General features: G+C 39.3%; 1 protein-coding gene across 1 annotated transcript in view; it reads left to right on the forward strand.

The window, feature by feature from the left end:
• Positions 1-215: 215 nt before the first annotated feature.
• TDRD3 (tudor domain containing 3) overlaps positions 216-15,506 on the forward strand; it is a gene marked incomplete at its 3' end in the record, with an annotated part of 135,427 nt that continues 120,136 nt past the window's right edge. Inside the window, exon 1 of the mRNA XM_080719972.1 lies at positions 216-516. Coding sequence (XP_080576098.1) covers positions 476-516 — 41 coding nt within the window. The 5' untranslated portion in view covers positions 216-475. The remainder of the gene's footprint in view (positions 517-15,506) is intronic.

Here is a 15,506-nt window from a genome sequence, read left to right on the forward strand (position 1 = left end):
GTTTTATCAGCGCCCCTCTGGCGCTGGCCTTGAAAGCCTTCCAACTCCAGCGCTGCCCTAAGGTGGCCGCCTGTGGGCGCTGGCCACACGGACCTTACTTTCTGCTCCCCAAGAACCTCTGCGCCAGCTCCCAAGGCGTGCCACTCAGAAAAGTGACCACAAAAACCGGCGGCAGGAGGCCTGGGGGGCGAGCCCGAGCCCCGGCCGCGGGGCGGGTCGCCGCGCCGCGCCCTCCCAGCCCACGCCCGGCCCCTGCGGCCGCTCGGAAAACGCGGCGAGCGGAACCCGCACGCGGAAGCGCCGGCCGCACTGAGCATGCCCAGTGCTGGAGCCGACCAGAGGAGTTTTTTTTTCTTTTCTTTTCTTTTCTTTTTTTCTCCTTTTTCCCCCCTCTTTCTTTTTTTTGGTCTTAAGTAGGAGGCTTCCCCCCGCCCGCACCCCGGGCCCCCCAGCGCCCGCGGCCTAAGCTGCGACCATGGCCGAGGCCCCCGGCGCGGCGCTGTCCCAGGCGGGTTGGTAAGTGCGGGTCGCGCCGGCCGCGGCCCGGGAGCGGGGCTGGGCGGTGGGAGCGCGGCGTCGAGGCCCAGGCCGCCGCCGCCCCCGGCTTCCCCGGGCCCAGCGGGCGGCTCCGCCCCCGGCGCCGCGCAGCCGGCGAGTCCCCGGCTCCCTCGGGGCGGCGGCGGCCTGGGCCCGGCGGCCGGGGGCGGGGAGGCCGGGAGGCCGGGAGGAGCGGGGCTGCAGGAGCCCGCGGGAAGTTCGGGGGACGCGGAGCACAGCCCGGCCGCCGCCTCTTTCTTATTTCAAAGTACAGCAGGGAGCGGTGTGAAGCCGCCCGCGGAGACACACACACACACACACACACACACACACACGCGCACACACGCACGCACACACGCAACTTCTGGAGCTAAGGATGACCGCATTGGCGACTCGTGTGTGCGGGGTGCTCGGTACCACTTCTCGCCAAAGGATGGCGTTGTTTTGATTCTCTCAGACGTTTTCGGGTTAAGAGCGTAGATATCTGAAAGCCCCGGCAAAGGAAGCGAGGCTCTTCATCAGTTTTTCTAGAACCACTGCGGCCATGACGGTGGTAAACATCCAGTTTAGTCGGGCGAGGCTGGCTTTCCTCCAGCCTGGCGGAGGCTCAGGCTGGGCTGACGGGTGCGAGAGGTGGGCTTGTTGGCTCCCAGAAATGACCACCTCAGTGAGAAGGGAGAGGGAGGCATTCAAAGACCAAACAGAGTGGCGGGTAAAACGTAAAAGAGGCAAAGTGTGCAGTGGAATTAAGGGAGAGTTCATTTCCTAGAGAAGTGGCTTAGAAACTAGGTGAGGAAAAGGCTTTCTAGACACAGCTGGAAAAATGCTTATTGTTTTGTAAAATTGACACATGGATCTAGTGATCCGTCGATATGATTCATGGACGTAGGAGGGTGTTCAGTGAGGATTTAAGATCAAAAAGGATGTAGCCTCCAGAGGCCACCATCGCTCAAAACTGAACTTGATTTTGGGAATGTGTTTCATCAGTAGAGCAGTACCATGACACCTGTGTTTTGGAGAAGCTGCTCCTACCTTTACAGACACTGGAGGAGGCAGTTATTATTATCCATCCTATTTCACAGGCGCTGAAGCAGAAGCAAAGAGTTGAGTAATTTTCCCTAATGACATGGCTAGAAAGTGGTGGAATCTGAAGGTGAGCCAGGGAGCCTGGTTCCAGAATTGGTGCTTTTAATGCTTGTGTACTATTTTTTCTATAGCTTATGGCCCTCTCTCCCCAGAAAGTCACTAGAACAAAAAAGTATAAAGTTAAAAAGCTTACCTTACTCAGTTTTATTGTTGTTCTTTAGCTGAAAATTTTCCCATTTAATTTCTTTACCTTGTAAAGTGATCCTGATCTTGGATTACTTTTGAGTTTTTTTCTCCATTCCTCCTTAGACTTAGTTCTTCAAACTAGAAATATGATTTTATTTACACATTCAGTTTTTTACTGCTTTCCAAAACAACTTCCTTCTTTAGAAAGGTGAGCCTCATTATATGTATCCCAAACACATGTTAAATTTTGTCTTCTTTGGACTCTTATCTCCTTTAGGGCAAGGGACCCTATCTTATTTTTCTACATATTGGTAATCCTAGGCAGTGTACTGCATTGTAGGTTCTCAGTAAAGTCTGATATAGTTGACCTTGGAAGCTAAGGCTTCTCAAAATGTGATTGTTAGGGGGATGCAAAGACCAATTTATAAGTAAAGTTTACATTTTTATTAGTACATATTTTTCTCTTAGGTCACTAATGTTCAGTAGAAAAATTATAAATATTTTAAAATAAAACTTCAGCCAGGTGTGGTGGCACACACTTGTAACCCCAGCATTTGGGAGGCTAAGAGAGGAGGTCCACACAGGTTTAAAGCCAGCCTCAGCTACTTAGTGAGGCCCTCAGCAACTTAGTGAGACCCGTGTTTTCAAATAAAGTATAAAATAGATCTGGGAGTATAGCCCGGAGTTAGAAAAGCCCCTGGTTCCAGTACCTCCAACCAACCAACCAACCAACCAACCAACAAAAACTTCAATAGTAACCACCATGGGAGACTTTCAATAATTGTCTTCCCTTTATGGTCAGTATTAGGTTTTGCTGACTTGAATTTAGAAGTTGGAGTGACTTCTATAGAGTAGCGCTTATGTTTATTTATTTATTTTTTTAATTTTTTTTTTTTTTTTTTGGTGGTACTGGAGGTGGAACCCAGAGGCTTTCTACCTCCGGGCTATACACCCAGACCTGTTTTTTATATTTTTTTTTGGAAACGGGGTCTCACTAGGTTCCTGAGAGCCTCACTAAATAGCTGAGGCTGGCTTCGAACCTGCGCGATCCTCCTGTCTTAGCCTCCCAAGTGCTGGGATTACAAGTGTGCGCTACCACGCCCGGCTACGCTTATGTTTAAATAATGCATTAAGTGGTGCCTTCCCCTTTATAATGTTTAATTATATACACTGAGGGCCTAAGTAGCTGAGGCTGGCGGTGAATCCTGATCATGCACCATCTTGCTGGCTTTCTAATTCCTAACACTGAACCTTTTTTGTTTGTTTGATTTCAATTTTCTGAGGAAGATACTATTTCCAGAAAATTGTTGGTGAATGAATGATCACAATCTTCAGAATGAAAATATTTGGTAGTAGCATCAATATGCCCTTTACAGTAGCATCAGTATAACTTTACCTCATATAATAAGATTTTATACAAATAACAAGCCCATATAATAAGAGTTTATACAAAGTGTATCAGAAGTTTACTCCCTTATATTGTTCCATTATAATTTAGGAATAGGTATATTTCTAGAGAATAATGGTAGTTCTTTTTAAGGTTATATATTTAGTGCAATTAAAATCTGTAATTATGAAATTTCATTACCACTTTCGTATAAATAGACTCAGTATACTCTTTTGGAAAGGATTAGAGCAATTATAACACCTTTTAGGAGCTGAAGAACATTAGAAGAAATTAATTTCTTTTTGTTCAGTTCTTTGGAGAAACTCATTGGAAACATACTTTTTTTGAAAAATTTCCCACTTCTTTAATGAACAGTTGTAACTATATCTTTAGTGTGTATTGTTTGCAACATTAAAGTGCTCAAAGGTGATACACTGTTGACCTTCTGTCTCAAGATCTGCTATGTATTGATTTATTCTGATGATAATTGAAAACTGCTAAAAATGACTGGGTGTTTTATGAAACTTTTCAGCTTCGAGGTGCTGTTTGCAGTGATTTTTTTTGTGACTAACCTATAAATCTAGTTTCAACTGCTTGTAGACTTGACTGCCTCAAGCATAAAGAAGGTATAAAAAGAAACTTGCTTCCTCAGCAGGCTGAAAATAATTTTCTCCTTTCACACAGCAGCATTTGCTAAAGCAACTAAAAATTGCATAGTAACACTACAAGAACCATGAAAATATGACAATATCAACTTATTTTAGCTTATGTTTTCTCTTTTTGACAAAAGAACATTGGCTTTTTGACTTATTGTGGTATAGTTACGTCTCATCAGCTTAAAATTATTCCTTTTTGAAATGTCTATGGAAGTAGTAGTAGCTAAAGAACACTTGAAGACTTTTTTTTTTTTTTTAAAGGAGTGGACTATACTCCCAACAATGCAAAATTTAATTTTTAAGGTAAAAATTTGAGAATGTTTGGGAAGCTATAGAACAAAGAAAAGCAGCAAAGAGGGACAAAAAAAAAAATGTGTGGTAGTAATGTATTACAAAGGGTATTAGATTGATTATATTGATAGAAGAAAGAAAAAACAAGCAAGACCAGACACATTGGTGATGAAAGAGCAAAGAACTGCATGATGCTCTTTGGCTCAATAGACAGCCTTATAAGTAGGAACCTTAGGACTGCAACCCCTGTGGGTTTCACACATGTACTTGATGGGCGTGTGTCTCTCTGGTTTTGTGTGTGTGCACCTGTGTGTGTGTGTATGCATACCCTTTTCACATGCGTTACAGTTTTATGGGCTTCAAGGTAGAGACTCATCTCAGCACAGTGCTATTAAAGATGATATCTATACAGAAATAAGTCAATGTAGAGACATTTGTAACCCAATACAGTAGTGTGTATACTGAAATATACTTAGTAAATGTTTATGCCTCCTGTATACAAGGCACTGTGTTTGTTGTTGGGATGTAGGGATGCATGACAGGCAAACTTTAAATATGTTAGACACTGGTATTTTACTGGTAGAGTGTTGTTCAGACACATCTGAGAGCAATTAACTCAGACCTGGGAATTCTTGAATGCTTTCCAGTACTAATGATATATAAGCAAAATTTGTTGTATATGTCTTCTTTTAATTTTGTGTTTGGTCTTTGTTTAGGGAAGAAGTAAGGCAGATTTATCACTGCGCTTATTCAACAAATAATTACTGAACACTGTGTTGTGGCATGCATTTTCTTTAGTGTAATCAGATGTAGTCTTATGAAGAGAAAGTCATTGATAACATATTTAACATACTGCATCTATAAAATATACTGGAAAGGAAAAGAGATATTCTTCCAGATGTGCTTAGATATGGGAATTTGGCTTCTACATGGTAGCCAAACAGTGCTTCTCTGAGACCTGGAGGATTAATGGGGTTGCTCCCTAAGTAAGGGAGAAGAGCCTGGATACAGGTCCCATGGTAGTGGGGAGCATGGAGAGCCTGACTCTCTGAAAGACCAGGGTAGCTATAGAGCAATAAAGTGGGATAGTGTAATGAGGTGAGGCTGGGAGATACCGAAGGGCTAGATCATGTAGCTTGGACACTTGGAGTCCATGTTAAGTTTTGTTTTTATTTGGCAGTTGATAGAAATCAGTTGAGTTGTAATCAGAGGATAGGAGACTTAATGCAGGGATGACATTACAGTTAAGTTTTAAGGTATTCTTAAACTGAAGAAAATGGAGCTGCATAGGAGTAGATGGTGATGGTGATAGAAAACTGATTTATTTAAGAGGCATTTGTAAGGTAAATAAATGGACAGAACTTTTTTATGGATTGGGTATGAAGATGACTAAGAAGATATCAAAGAGTTAGCTTCTAGATTTTGGATATAATTAATATGATAATCACTTATATAGGGAGTATGTATCACTTAGATAGGACTATTAGAAGGTCACCACATTTTTGAGGTGTAGATCATGAACTAAAGTTTGATATTTGAATAGCACTGATCTAAGGACTAAGCTTTTGCATAAGAGGCTAGGCTTACATATTGAGAAGTTTTATAAATTTTAGAGGAGATTAGATTTTAAGAAGCTGGCATATTGGGGGAATGCTTGATAATGTTTTATAAAGTCATTGGGTTTTCTAAGAACAGGAAATGGATGTATCTTTACCAGTTCTTAAGTAATATTATATGAATAATCTCAATATTAGTTTATTGACTTACTGATATTAAAGACCAAGAACAGTTTTGAAAATATAAGCCAGGTGTGGTGGCACACGTTTGTAATCCCCATGCTTGGGAGGCTTAGACAGGAGGATCGTGTAGGTTCGAAGCCAGCCTCCTCTGTCTTAAAAGACCCTGTTTCCAAATAAAAAATATAAAATAGGTCTGGGAGTGTAGCCTGGAGGTAGAAGGCCCCTGGGTTCCATCCCCAGTACCACACACACACACACAAAAATCTCTCTCTCTCTCTCTCTCTCTCTCTCTCTCTCTATATATATATATATATATATATATATATATATATATACACATTTATAAATTTAGATATATGACAGTTAAAAAAAAAGTCTCCCTCAGTCCCACCCACTGGTGCCTCTAAATATAAAATTTAAATACAAAAAAAAAAAATTCAGCTGCAGCTTTTCAAAGTATAGTCTGTCAGGGATACTAAATGAAGATGTTAAGAAAAAAACATTTTACTTATTTTACTAAGTTCTTTGGGGATTGAACCCAAGGGCACTTTATACTTCAGCCCTTTTTATATTTAATTAATCAATTAATTTATTTTTTGTGGTATTGGGGATGGAATCCAGGAGAATTCTACCTCTAACCTACACCACCAGCCTAATCTTACTCTTTTATTTTGAAACAGGGTCTCATTAGCTATAGGGGGCCTCAATTAGTTGGTGAGGCTGTCTGCAAACCATCCATCCTCCTATCTCAGCCTCCCAAGTACTGAGGTTACAGGCATGTACCACCATGCCCAGCTTATATTTTACTTTGAAACAGTATCACTAAATTGCCCAGGCTGGCCTGGAACTTGTGATCCTTCCATCTCACCCTTCTGAGAACTGAGATTATCTGTATCTGGTTATTTTACTATGCTCTTAAGTGGAACCATGCAATTTGGAAGTTAAGGTGGATATGGTAAAGTACTTAATGTGAAAATTAAATATATTGATGGTAAATTTTTCTCTTGGAATTGATTCATTTCAAACTTTAAGAGAGAAATAGGGACATATGTAAGTTGTATAGAAAGTTTTGTGACAAAGCTAATGAAATGATTCTTCCTGTGCCATAAATATACCATACTTTTAGAAATAAAGAGTTGGCTTTTTTGATCAGTTAAAATAGTTTGATTAATGCCTTATATTAAGGGAAGGATCAAGTTTTTTCATATTTTTGTGATATTCCTAACATTTATCAGCATGTGTGGCTTACCAGATACACATAAATGCTTGTGCACTGAAATTTTTTTTTTTTTTTTTTTGCGGTACTGGGGATGAAACACTGCATTCTACCTCTGAACTACACCCCTGGCTCTATTTTATATTCTTTATTTTGAAACAGTGTCTCACTGAGTTGCAAAGGGCCTAAGTAGCTGAGGCTGTCTGAGAACCATGATCCTCCTGTCTCAGCTTCCCAAATGCTGGGATTATAAGTGTGCTGTCACAACACCTGGCTCCTGTGTAATGAATATTAACATCATCTTAATTGGTCTTGATTATTCCATCATATTGCTGTTGTATTGTCAAAGAATGTGAGATTTCTTCAAGGTTTTTGTAGAATAAAAAGTTTGTTGTTTCTGAAATGACTTGTGAAATTTAAAGTTTTATGAAAAATATCTATAGAAATGCTTTCTCAATTTATTGATATTTTCTACCTGTTGATAAAATTCAGTTATAATTAATGCATATGTAAATAATTATCATATAAAATATGTATTTGTATTTAATTAGAAGTAACTTTTGAAATATGTTTATACAATTTCTTTGATTGAGACTACTAACTTGAGTTGGTAGAGTCCTTGAAATGTTCCCTCTCAGATTTTGTACCTGGTTTTAACTTTTTCTCTACCCAATTCATTATTTTATGAGATATGTAATACATAAAGTATTACATAATACAAAGTAATACAAAGTAGTACTTTTTTTCTTTTTTTCTTTTTTTGATATTTCAGAATTGCTTACAGTTGTGGGTTCCCGGTTAGAAAGGAGTTTGGATGTTGAGATTGTAATTCATGCTAGGGCCTTTAATGAGGCACAGAAATAGGTATCTAGGCACTCTGCAGTCTGGTAAGCTCATATAGGGTTGCAGTTCATTGGAGTTTTGCCTGGAGACACTATTAAGCATAGGTTTCTCTATTGCTAACTTTTAATTATGAACACCAGAAAGTATATGTTGCTGATAAGAACACAAAACTTGTGAAATAATTTTCTTCTCAATATCCCAGTTTAGTTGACCAAGGTCAGAATGGCAAGTACTGGTGACCCTTTTTGTCTCTGCTGAGAGCTCAGTTAGGGGTTTACTAGGATCTTTTTTCCAGGCTGCCTACTGATTTCCTAAGTAGGTTTCACTTTAAATTGAAGAATAATGATATATTAGTCTATTTTATGTGGCTAACATCACCATGCCAAAGACTGGGTAGGTTCTAAATTAAAGGGATTTATTTTGGTTCATGGTTCTGAATGTCCATGGTGGAGGGGCTGCAGCTGGTGATGTCCCCCTTTCTCTCTCTCTCTCTTTTTTGATAAAGGGATGACACCCAGGGGCATCCTGCCTCTGAGCTACACTCCCAGCCCCCCCCCCCCTTTTGAAACAGGGTCTTCCTAAGTTTTTGAGGCTGACCTTGGAACCTGCGATCCTCCTGTCTTAGCCTCCCAAATACTGGGATTTCAAGTGTGCACTACCACCCCAGGCTGATAGCTGCCTTTTTCGTAGAGTCCTAAGGTGGTGAACTGTATGGCGAGAGACCAAGAGCAGCATATTTATGTGTGTGTCTTCTGGTCTTTCTCTTATAAAAAGCTGGTAATATTCAATAACGAGCTCCGTCCTGATGACGTTATATGATCCTAATCACTTCCCAAACGCCCTGCCCCTAAGCACTGTAGTAGTTTTAAGTTTCTACCTTCTTTAATACTTCATGATGGGGCTTAAACTCCAGTGTGAGTTTCAGAGGGAACAAACCGTATTCAAACCATAGCAAATGAGACTTCTCCAGTAGTGCGTTGATTTGACCTCTTTTCTCAGTTTTGTCTTTTTTTTTTTAATTTTTATTGGTGCATTATATTCATACATCATACCGGAGTAAAAAACTTGTGTATACATACATGTACACCTACATACATTACCCCTACCCAATTCCCACCCCATTCCCTCCCCATCCCTCCTTCCCTTGCTTGGCTTAGTGGTTGACTTTGATATGTTTAAGTACATGGTGTGTTTTAGAGAATTTCCTTCTTCCCCCCTCCCATTCCTTCATTTAGGTTGTCTTGTTTGCTCCTCTATAGGATTTCCTTTTTCATCTAGAGTTCTTCCTATGACCCATTTCTCCTTAGCTTTCACATATTAGGGAAAGCATCTGATTTCTTATTTTTTGTGACTGACTAATCTCACTTAGCATAATGTCCTCCAGTTCTATCCATTTCCCTGAAAATGATGTAATTGAGGGTTTTTTTTTTGATGGCTGAGTAAAACTCCATTGTGTACATATCCCACAGTTTTGTAATCCATTTATCTGTTGATGGATATCTTGGCTGTTTACATAGTTTGGCTATGGTGAATTGTGCAGCTATGAACATAGATACACATGCATTAGTTTGGTAGTTTGGTTTCCTTTCTTTTGGGTAGATACCCAGAAGTGGTATCGCTAGATCAAATGGTAGATTTGTTCCCATTCTTCTGAGGATTCTCCATACTGTTTTCCAAAGTGGTTGCACTAATTTGCAATCCCACCAACAATGGTTTAGAGTTCCTACTTTTCCACATCCTCGCCAGCATTTGTTGTTTCTGTTGAACGGTTGCCATTCTAGTTGGAGTTAGGTGAAATCTCAGGGTAGTTTTGATTTGCATCTCTCTGCTTGCTAATGATGTTGAGCATTTCTTGATGCATTTATTGGCCATTTGAATTTCTTCTTTTGTGAAGTGTCTATTTCGCTTGCCCATTTTGTTATTGAATGCTTATTTTCTTAGTGTTGAGTTGCTTGAGTTCGCTTTATATCGGAGGTGTAAGTGGCAAAAATCTTCTCCCATTGTGTTGGCTCTCAGTTGAGGTTCTTGACAATTTCCTTTGCTGAACAGAAGCTCTTCAGTTTCTTGCAATCTCACGTATTGATTTGGCATTTATTTATTTATTTATTGGTGGTACGGGAGTTCCTGGAAGCCCTTCTAACTCCGGGCTACACTCCCAGACCTATTTTTATATTTTTATTTGGAAAAAGGGTCTCTTAAGCCAGAGCAAATGGCTGGCTTCTAACTTGTGCAATCCTCCTGTCTTTGCCTCTCAAGTGCAGGGATTACAAGCGTGCGTCACCACACCCAGCGTTTGATTAACCTTTTAATTTGTTGTGCCTTTGGGGTCTTATTGAGAAAGTATTTATCTGTGCCTATGTGTTGCAGTGATGGACCTATGCCCTCTTCAAGGAGCTTCAAGGTCTTTGGTTTAATTTCCAAGTCTTTGATCCATCTTGAATTGACTCTTGTGCAGGGTGAGAAAGTGGGATTAATTTCCAATTTTCTGCATATGGTTAACCAGTTTTGCCAACACCATTTGTTGAAGAGGCTATCTTTTTTCCAATATATGTTTTTGGCCACTTTGTCAAAAATCAATTGGCTGAAAGTGTGTGAACTTGTTTCTGGGTCTTCTATTCTGCTCCATTGATCTATGTATTTGTTTTTGTGCCAGTACCATGCTGTTTTTCTTCCAGTGGCTTTGTAGTATAGTTTAAAGTCAGGTATTGTGATTCCTCCTGCATGGTTTTTGTTGCTGAGAACTACTTTGGGTGTTCTGGGCTTTTTGTTATTCCAAATAAATTTAAGGACTGATTTTTCTATGTGTGGAATGATCTTGGTAGTTTAATGGACATTGCGTTGAATCTGTAGATAATTTTTTGAAGGATGGCCATTTTAATGATATTTATCCTGCCAATCCATGAACATGGAATATCTTTCCATCTTCTAAGATCTTCTTCAATTTCATTTTTCAATGTTTTATAATTTTCTTTGTAGAGATCTTTTACCTCCTTGGTTAAGTTTATTCCTAAGTATTTTAATTTTTTTTTTGTGGGAGATTCTGAGTGGAAATGTTTTCTGAATTTGTTTTTCAGTGGATTTATCGTTGATGTACAGGAAAACTTCTGATTTTTTAAGATTGATTTTGTATCCAGACACTTTGCTGAATTTGTTGATCAGTTCTATAAGCCTTTAGGTTAAGTTTGTTGTGTTTTTTAAATGTAGTATCATGTCATCTGCAAACAGTGAAAGTTTGAGTTCTTCTTTTCCTATTTGTACTCCTTTGATTTCCTTTTCTTGCCTTATTGCTCTGGAAGCAGAAGAGAAGTGGTGATAATGGACATCCTTGTCTCGTTCCTGTTTTTAGGGGGAATTCTTGAAATTTTTCACCATTTAATATGATGTTGGTGGTGGGCTAATTGTAGATTGCCTTTATGATGTTGAGATATGTTCCTTCTATTCTGATTTCCTGCAGTGCTTTTATCATAAATGGATGATGGATTTTATCAAATGCTTTTTCCGCATCTATTGAAATGATCATGTGATTTTTGTCTTTCATTCTGTATATAATGAATTACTTGGATTTTCATATGTTGAACCAGCCTTGCATCCCTGGGATGAACCCTACCTGGTCATGGTGTATGATTTTCTTGATGTGGTTTTGAATGCTTGTTGATAGTATTTTATTTAGTAGTTTTGAATTCAAGTTCATCAGAGATAGAGGCCTGTAGTTTTCCTTCCCTGAACTGTCTTTATTCGGTTTGGGGACTAGTGTGATGTTGGCTTCATAGAATGTATTTGGGAGATTCCTGTTCTTTTCTATTTCATGAAATAGTTTGAGGACTATTGGGGTTAGCTCTTCTATAAAGGTTTTATAGAACTTACTTGGAAAACCATCTAGTCCAGGGCTTTCCTTTGATGGTAAGCTCTTTATTGCTGTTTCAATCTCTTTGTTATTGGTTGGTTTAAGTGTTCTATATCTTCTTGACTCAGTTTAGGAAGGTTATTTTTATCTAGAACGTTGTCAATTTCCTCCAGATTTTCCATTTTGTTGGAGTTAGTTTTTCAAAGTAGATTCTGATAACCCTCTGGATTTCTACACTGTCAGCAGTAATGTCTCCTTTTACATCTCTTATCTTCATAATTTGGGTTGATTCTCTCTTTTTTTTAGTTAGGTTGGCTAGTGGTTTACCTATCTTGTTAATTTTTTCAAGAAACCAGGTTTTGGTTTTGTTGATTTTCTGTATTTTTTTTATTCTCTATTTCGTTAATATCTGCTCTAATTTTAATAATTTCCTGTCTTCTTTTGGCTTTGGGGTTTGATTGTTCCTACCTTGCAAGGTCTTTAAGGGGTGTCGTTAGGTTATTCATTTGAAGATTTTCTGTTTTTCTTATGTGAGCACTCAGTGCTATAAAATTTTCTCTTAATACTGCCTTCAAAGTGTCCCAGAGGTTTTGATATGTTGTATCTTTATTTTCATTTGTTTCTAAAAATTCTTTTTTTTTTCTAGTTCAAAATTTCTTTTTATTTTAAATTTTTTATTGGTGCACTGTATTCATACATCATAGTGGGATACAAAAAACTTTTGTAGACATACATGCACACATCGCCCAGTCAGCCCCCACCCGATCCCCACCCCATTCCCTCCCCATCCCTCCTTCCCATGCTTGGCTTAGTGGTTGACATCTAGTATTACAGCATTTTATCCAAAATTAAAAGTGATAATCTCACATAAGAGTTTCATTTGTCTGATACCAAGCTTTTGATAACTTAAAGATAACATTTCAATATTTCTTTTTGCTTTCTTACCAGAGAATATTTTTTTCTTATTTTTAAGGTGAAACTATCATATATTTATATATTTATTTTTCAGAAAAAATCTTTCCTAATATGGAATATGGACTCTAGATACCCAAAACAATCTCGAAAAAGAACAAAGCTAGAAGATATATATTTTCTGATTTCAAACCATATAAAGCTACAATAATTGAAACAGTGTATTACTGTTCTAAAGGCAGATATATAAACCATTGGAGTTAAATAAAAGCCTAGAGATAAATTCTTCCATATATTGTCAAATTATTTTTGACAAAGTTTTCACAAATATTTGGTGGAGGAAATAATAATCTTAACTAAATATTGTTGAAAAATAATAATTACATGGAAAAGAATAAAATTGGACCCTTACCTAGCACCACATACAAATATGAACTCAAAATAGATAAAAGACCTAAATATAAATCTTAAGACTATAAACTTTTAGAAGAAAATCTGGGTCATTAAACCTCACAACATTGAAATTGGCAGTGATTTCTTGGATATGATTTCAATGGCACAGGTAACAGAAGGGTAAAAACACACTTCCTAAAAAATAAAACAATATTTTATATCCAAAGAGAATGTAAACAGAGTTAAAAGGTACTGATAGAATGGGATAAAATATTTGCAAATGCTATATCTGAAGGTATATTAATATTCCAACTAGAAATCCTAAAAATTAGCAACAATAAAAGCAAACAATACAATTTAGAGATAGGTAAAAGAATAACATAAATAATGAACCTCCACAGATAACCAATCTTAGTTGTCTGTTGGATGGAAAATCTTGTTTCTCTGGTTCTGGTGTGTGTTACCTATTTCTTCTTTGTAGTTACTCTCTTTGAGTATTTTCTCTCGTGCTGGTTTTGAAGACATAAATTCCTTCAGATTCTGTTTGTCATGGAAGCTTCTTATTTCCCCTTCTAATTTGATAGAAAGTTTTGCTGGGTGGGTAGGAAATTTTTGGCTGGAAGTTGTTTTCTTTCAGAGTTTGGAATATGTTACTCCAAGCCCTTCTGGCTCTCATGACTTGGTTTGGGAAGTCTGGAGTGATTCTAATTGGTTTGCCTCTGAATGTTACTTGCCCCTTTGTTTTTGTTGCCTTTAAGATTCTCTGCTTGGCTTCCACATTGGTCATTTTGACAATTATGTGGCGTGGGGATCCTCTCCTCCGATCCTGTCTAGAGGGAGTTCTATAAGTTTCTTGGACCTGTGTATCAACCTCTTGCTCTATGTTTGGAAAATTTTCTGCTATTACTTCCTTCCTTGAAGAGATTGTTGATCCCTTTGGTTTCACCTTCTTTTCCCTCCTCTATTCCAATTATTCTTAGGTTAGCTCTCTTAAAATGGACCCATATTTCTTCAATGTCAGATTTCTGCTGTGGGATTTTTTTTTCTAGATTAGAAACTATGCATTCATTTTTGGAGTGATCATCTTCTAAGAGCGAGATTCTATTCTCCATGTGGTCTAATCGTTTGTACTTTGAATTGAGGCCTTTGATTCACTTATTGCATCCTTTATCTCTTTTTGGCTCTCTCTGAATTCTTTTGAAACACCTCTATTATTTCTACAGTTATTTTCCTGATTTGATCTTCTAGAAATCTCTGACTTTCTGTTTTATCAGGTTCTGATGTTGTGGGGTTGTGGGCATTCATTGCTCCATTCCCATGATTTCGGAAGTTTGTGCCTTCTCTGGGTTCTTCCCGTGGGTCACTACAACTTCACTTAAGGTGCTCTGGATCTCGAGTCTGTGGTATCTCAGTCACCACTACTCTTGGGTTGTATCGCAAAGTCTCAGACCCAGGGAGTCAATCGAGGCTGCTTTAGACTATGGGGGGTGCCAGGTTGGGCATTCTCCTATGGTGTGATATCTACCACTCCCCCACTGGGTCAAGTCCCTGGGATCAGTACTGGGATTTCTCCTCTGGGGCCCGCAATTTGACTCACTGTTGTTGAATATGCAGATGGAGCTGCTGCTGCTGCTGCTGGTGGCAATATGGCGCCGCTGCCACACCCTCGGGCCGTGAGGCTGGCGTATTTCTTCTCTGTTTTTGAGCTCTGTTCTGAGTCCCTGCAACGTGTGCTGAGCCCAACCACTGGGAGCTTTAGATATTCCCCGTGCCGAAAAATCTGCCGAATCCCGCCGGGCTCTTCCACAGCGGCTCACCTCGGCTCGCTGTCCAGCCTCTTCTGCAGCAGCTCACCTCTGTTCACTGTCCTCCGCTCCTCTCTGGAGCCTGGTGGGCTGTTGAGTGCGTTGGTCTGGAGCCGTTTGGTGAGTTCGCCACTGCTGCTGGCAGTAAGTCGCTGCTGCTGTGTCCTCGGCCGTGAGGCTGGCGTATCTCCTCTGTGGCTCTGAGCTCCGTTATGAGACCTCCTCCTCTCTGGGGCTGGTGATTTTTTTGTTTCTCTGGTGATGGTGTTTTCTGGCTATGAAAGGTGCTGGTTTTGTGGTAATAGAGATTGGTTGTTAGTGGGGCTCTTAAGCCCTGCTTTTCTTGGTCGCCATCTTCCTGGAAGTCCTCTGTTTCTAAAAATTCTTTATTTCAACTTTACATCTTCTATGACCCATTCTTCATTCAGAAGTGTGGTGTTCAGTCTTCACATGTTTATGTTGTTTCTCTGGGTCTTCTTATAGTTGATTTCTAGTTTCATTCCATTATGGTCTGAAATAACACAGGAAAGTATGTAACATTTTTTGAATTTGCTAGTACTCATTTTGTGTCCCAGGATATGATCTATTTTGGAGAAGGTTCTTTGTGCAGC

This window comes from Muscardinus avellanarius, assembly GCF_963383645.1.
Source record: "Muscardinus avellanarius genome assembly, chromosome: 2".
Classification (NCBI taxonomy): Eukaryota; Metazoa; Chordata; class Mammalia; order Rodentia; family Gliridae; genus Muscardinus; species Muscardinus avellanarius.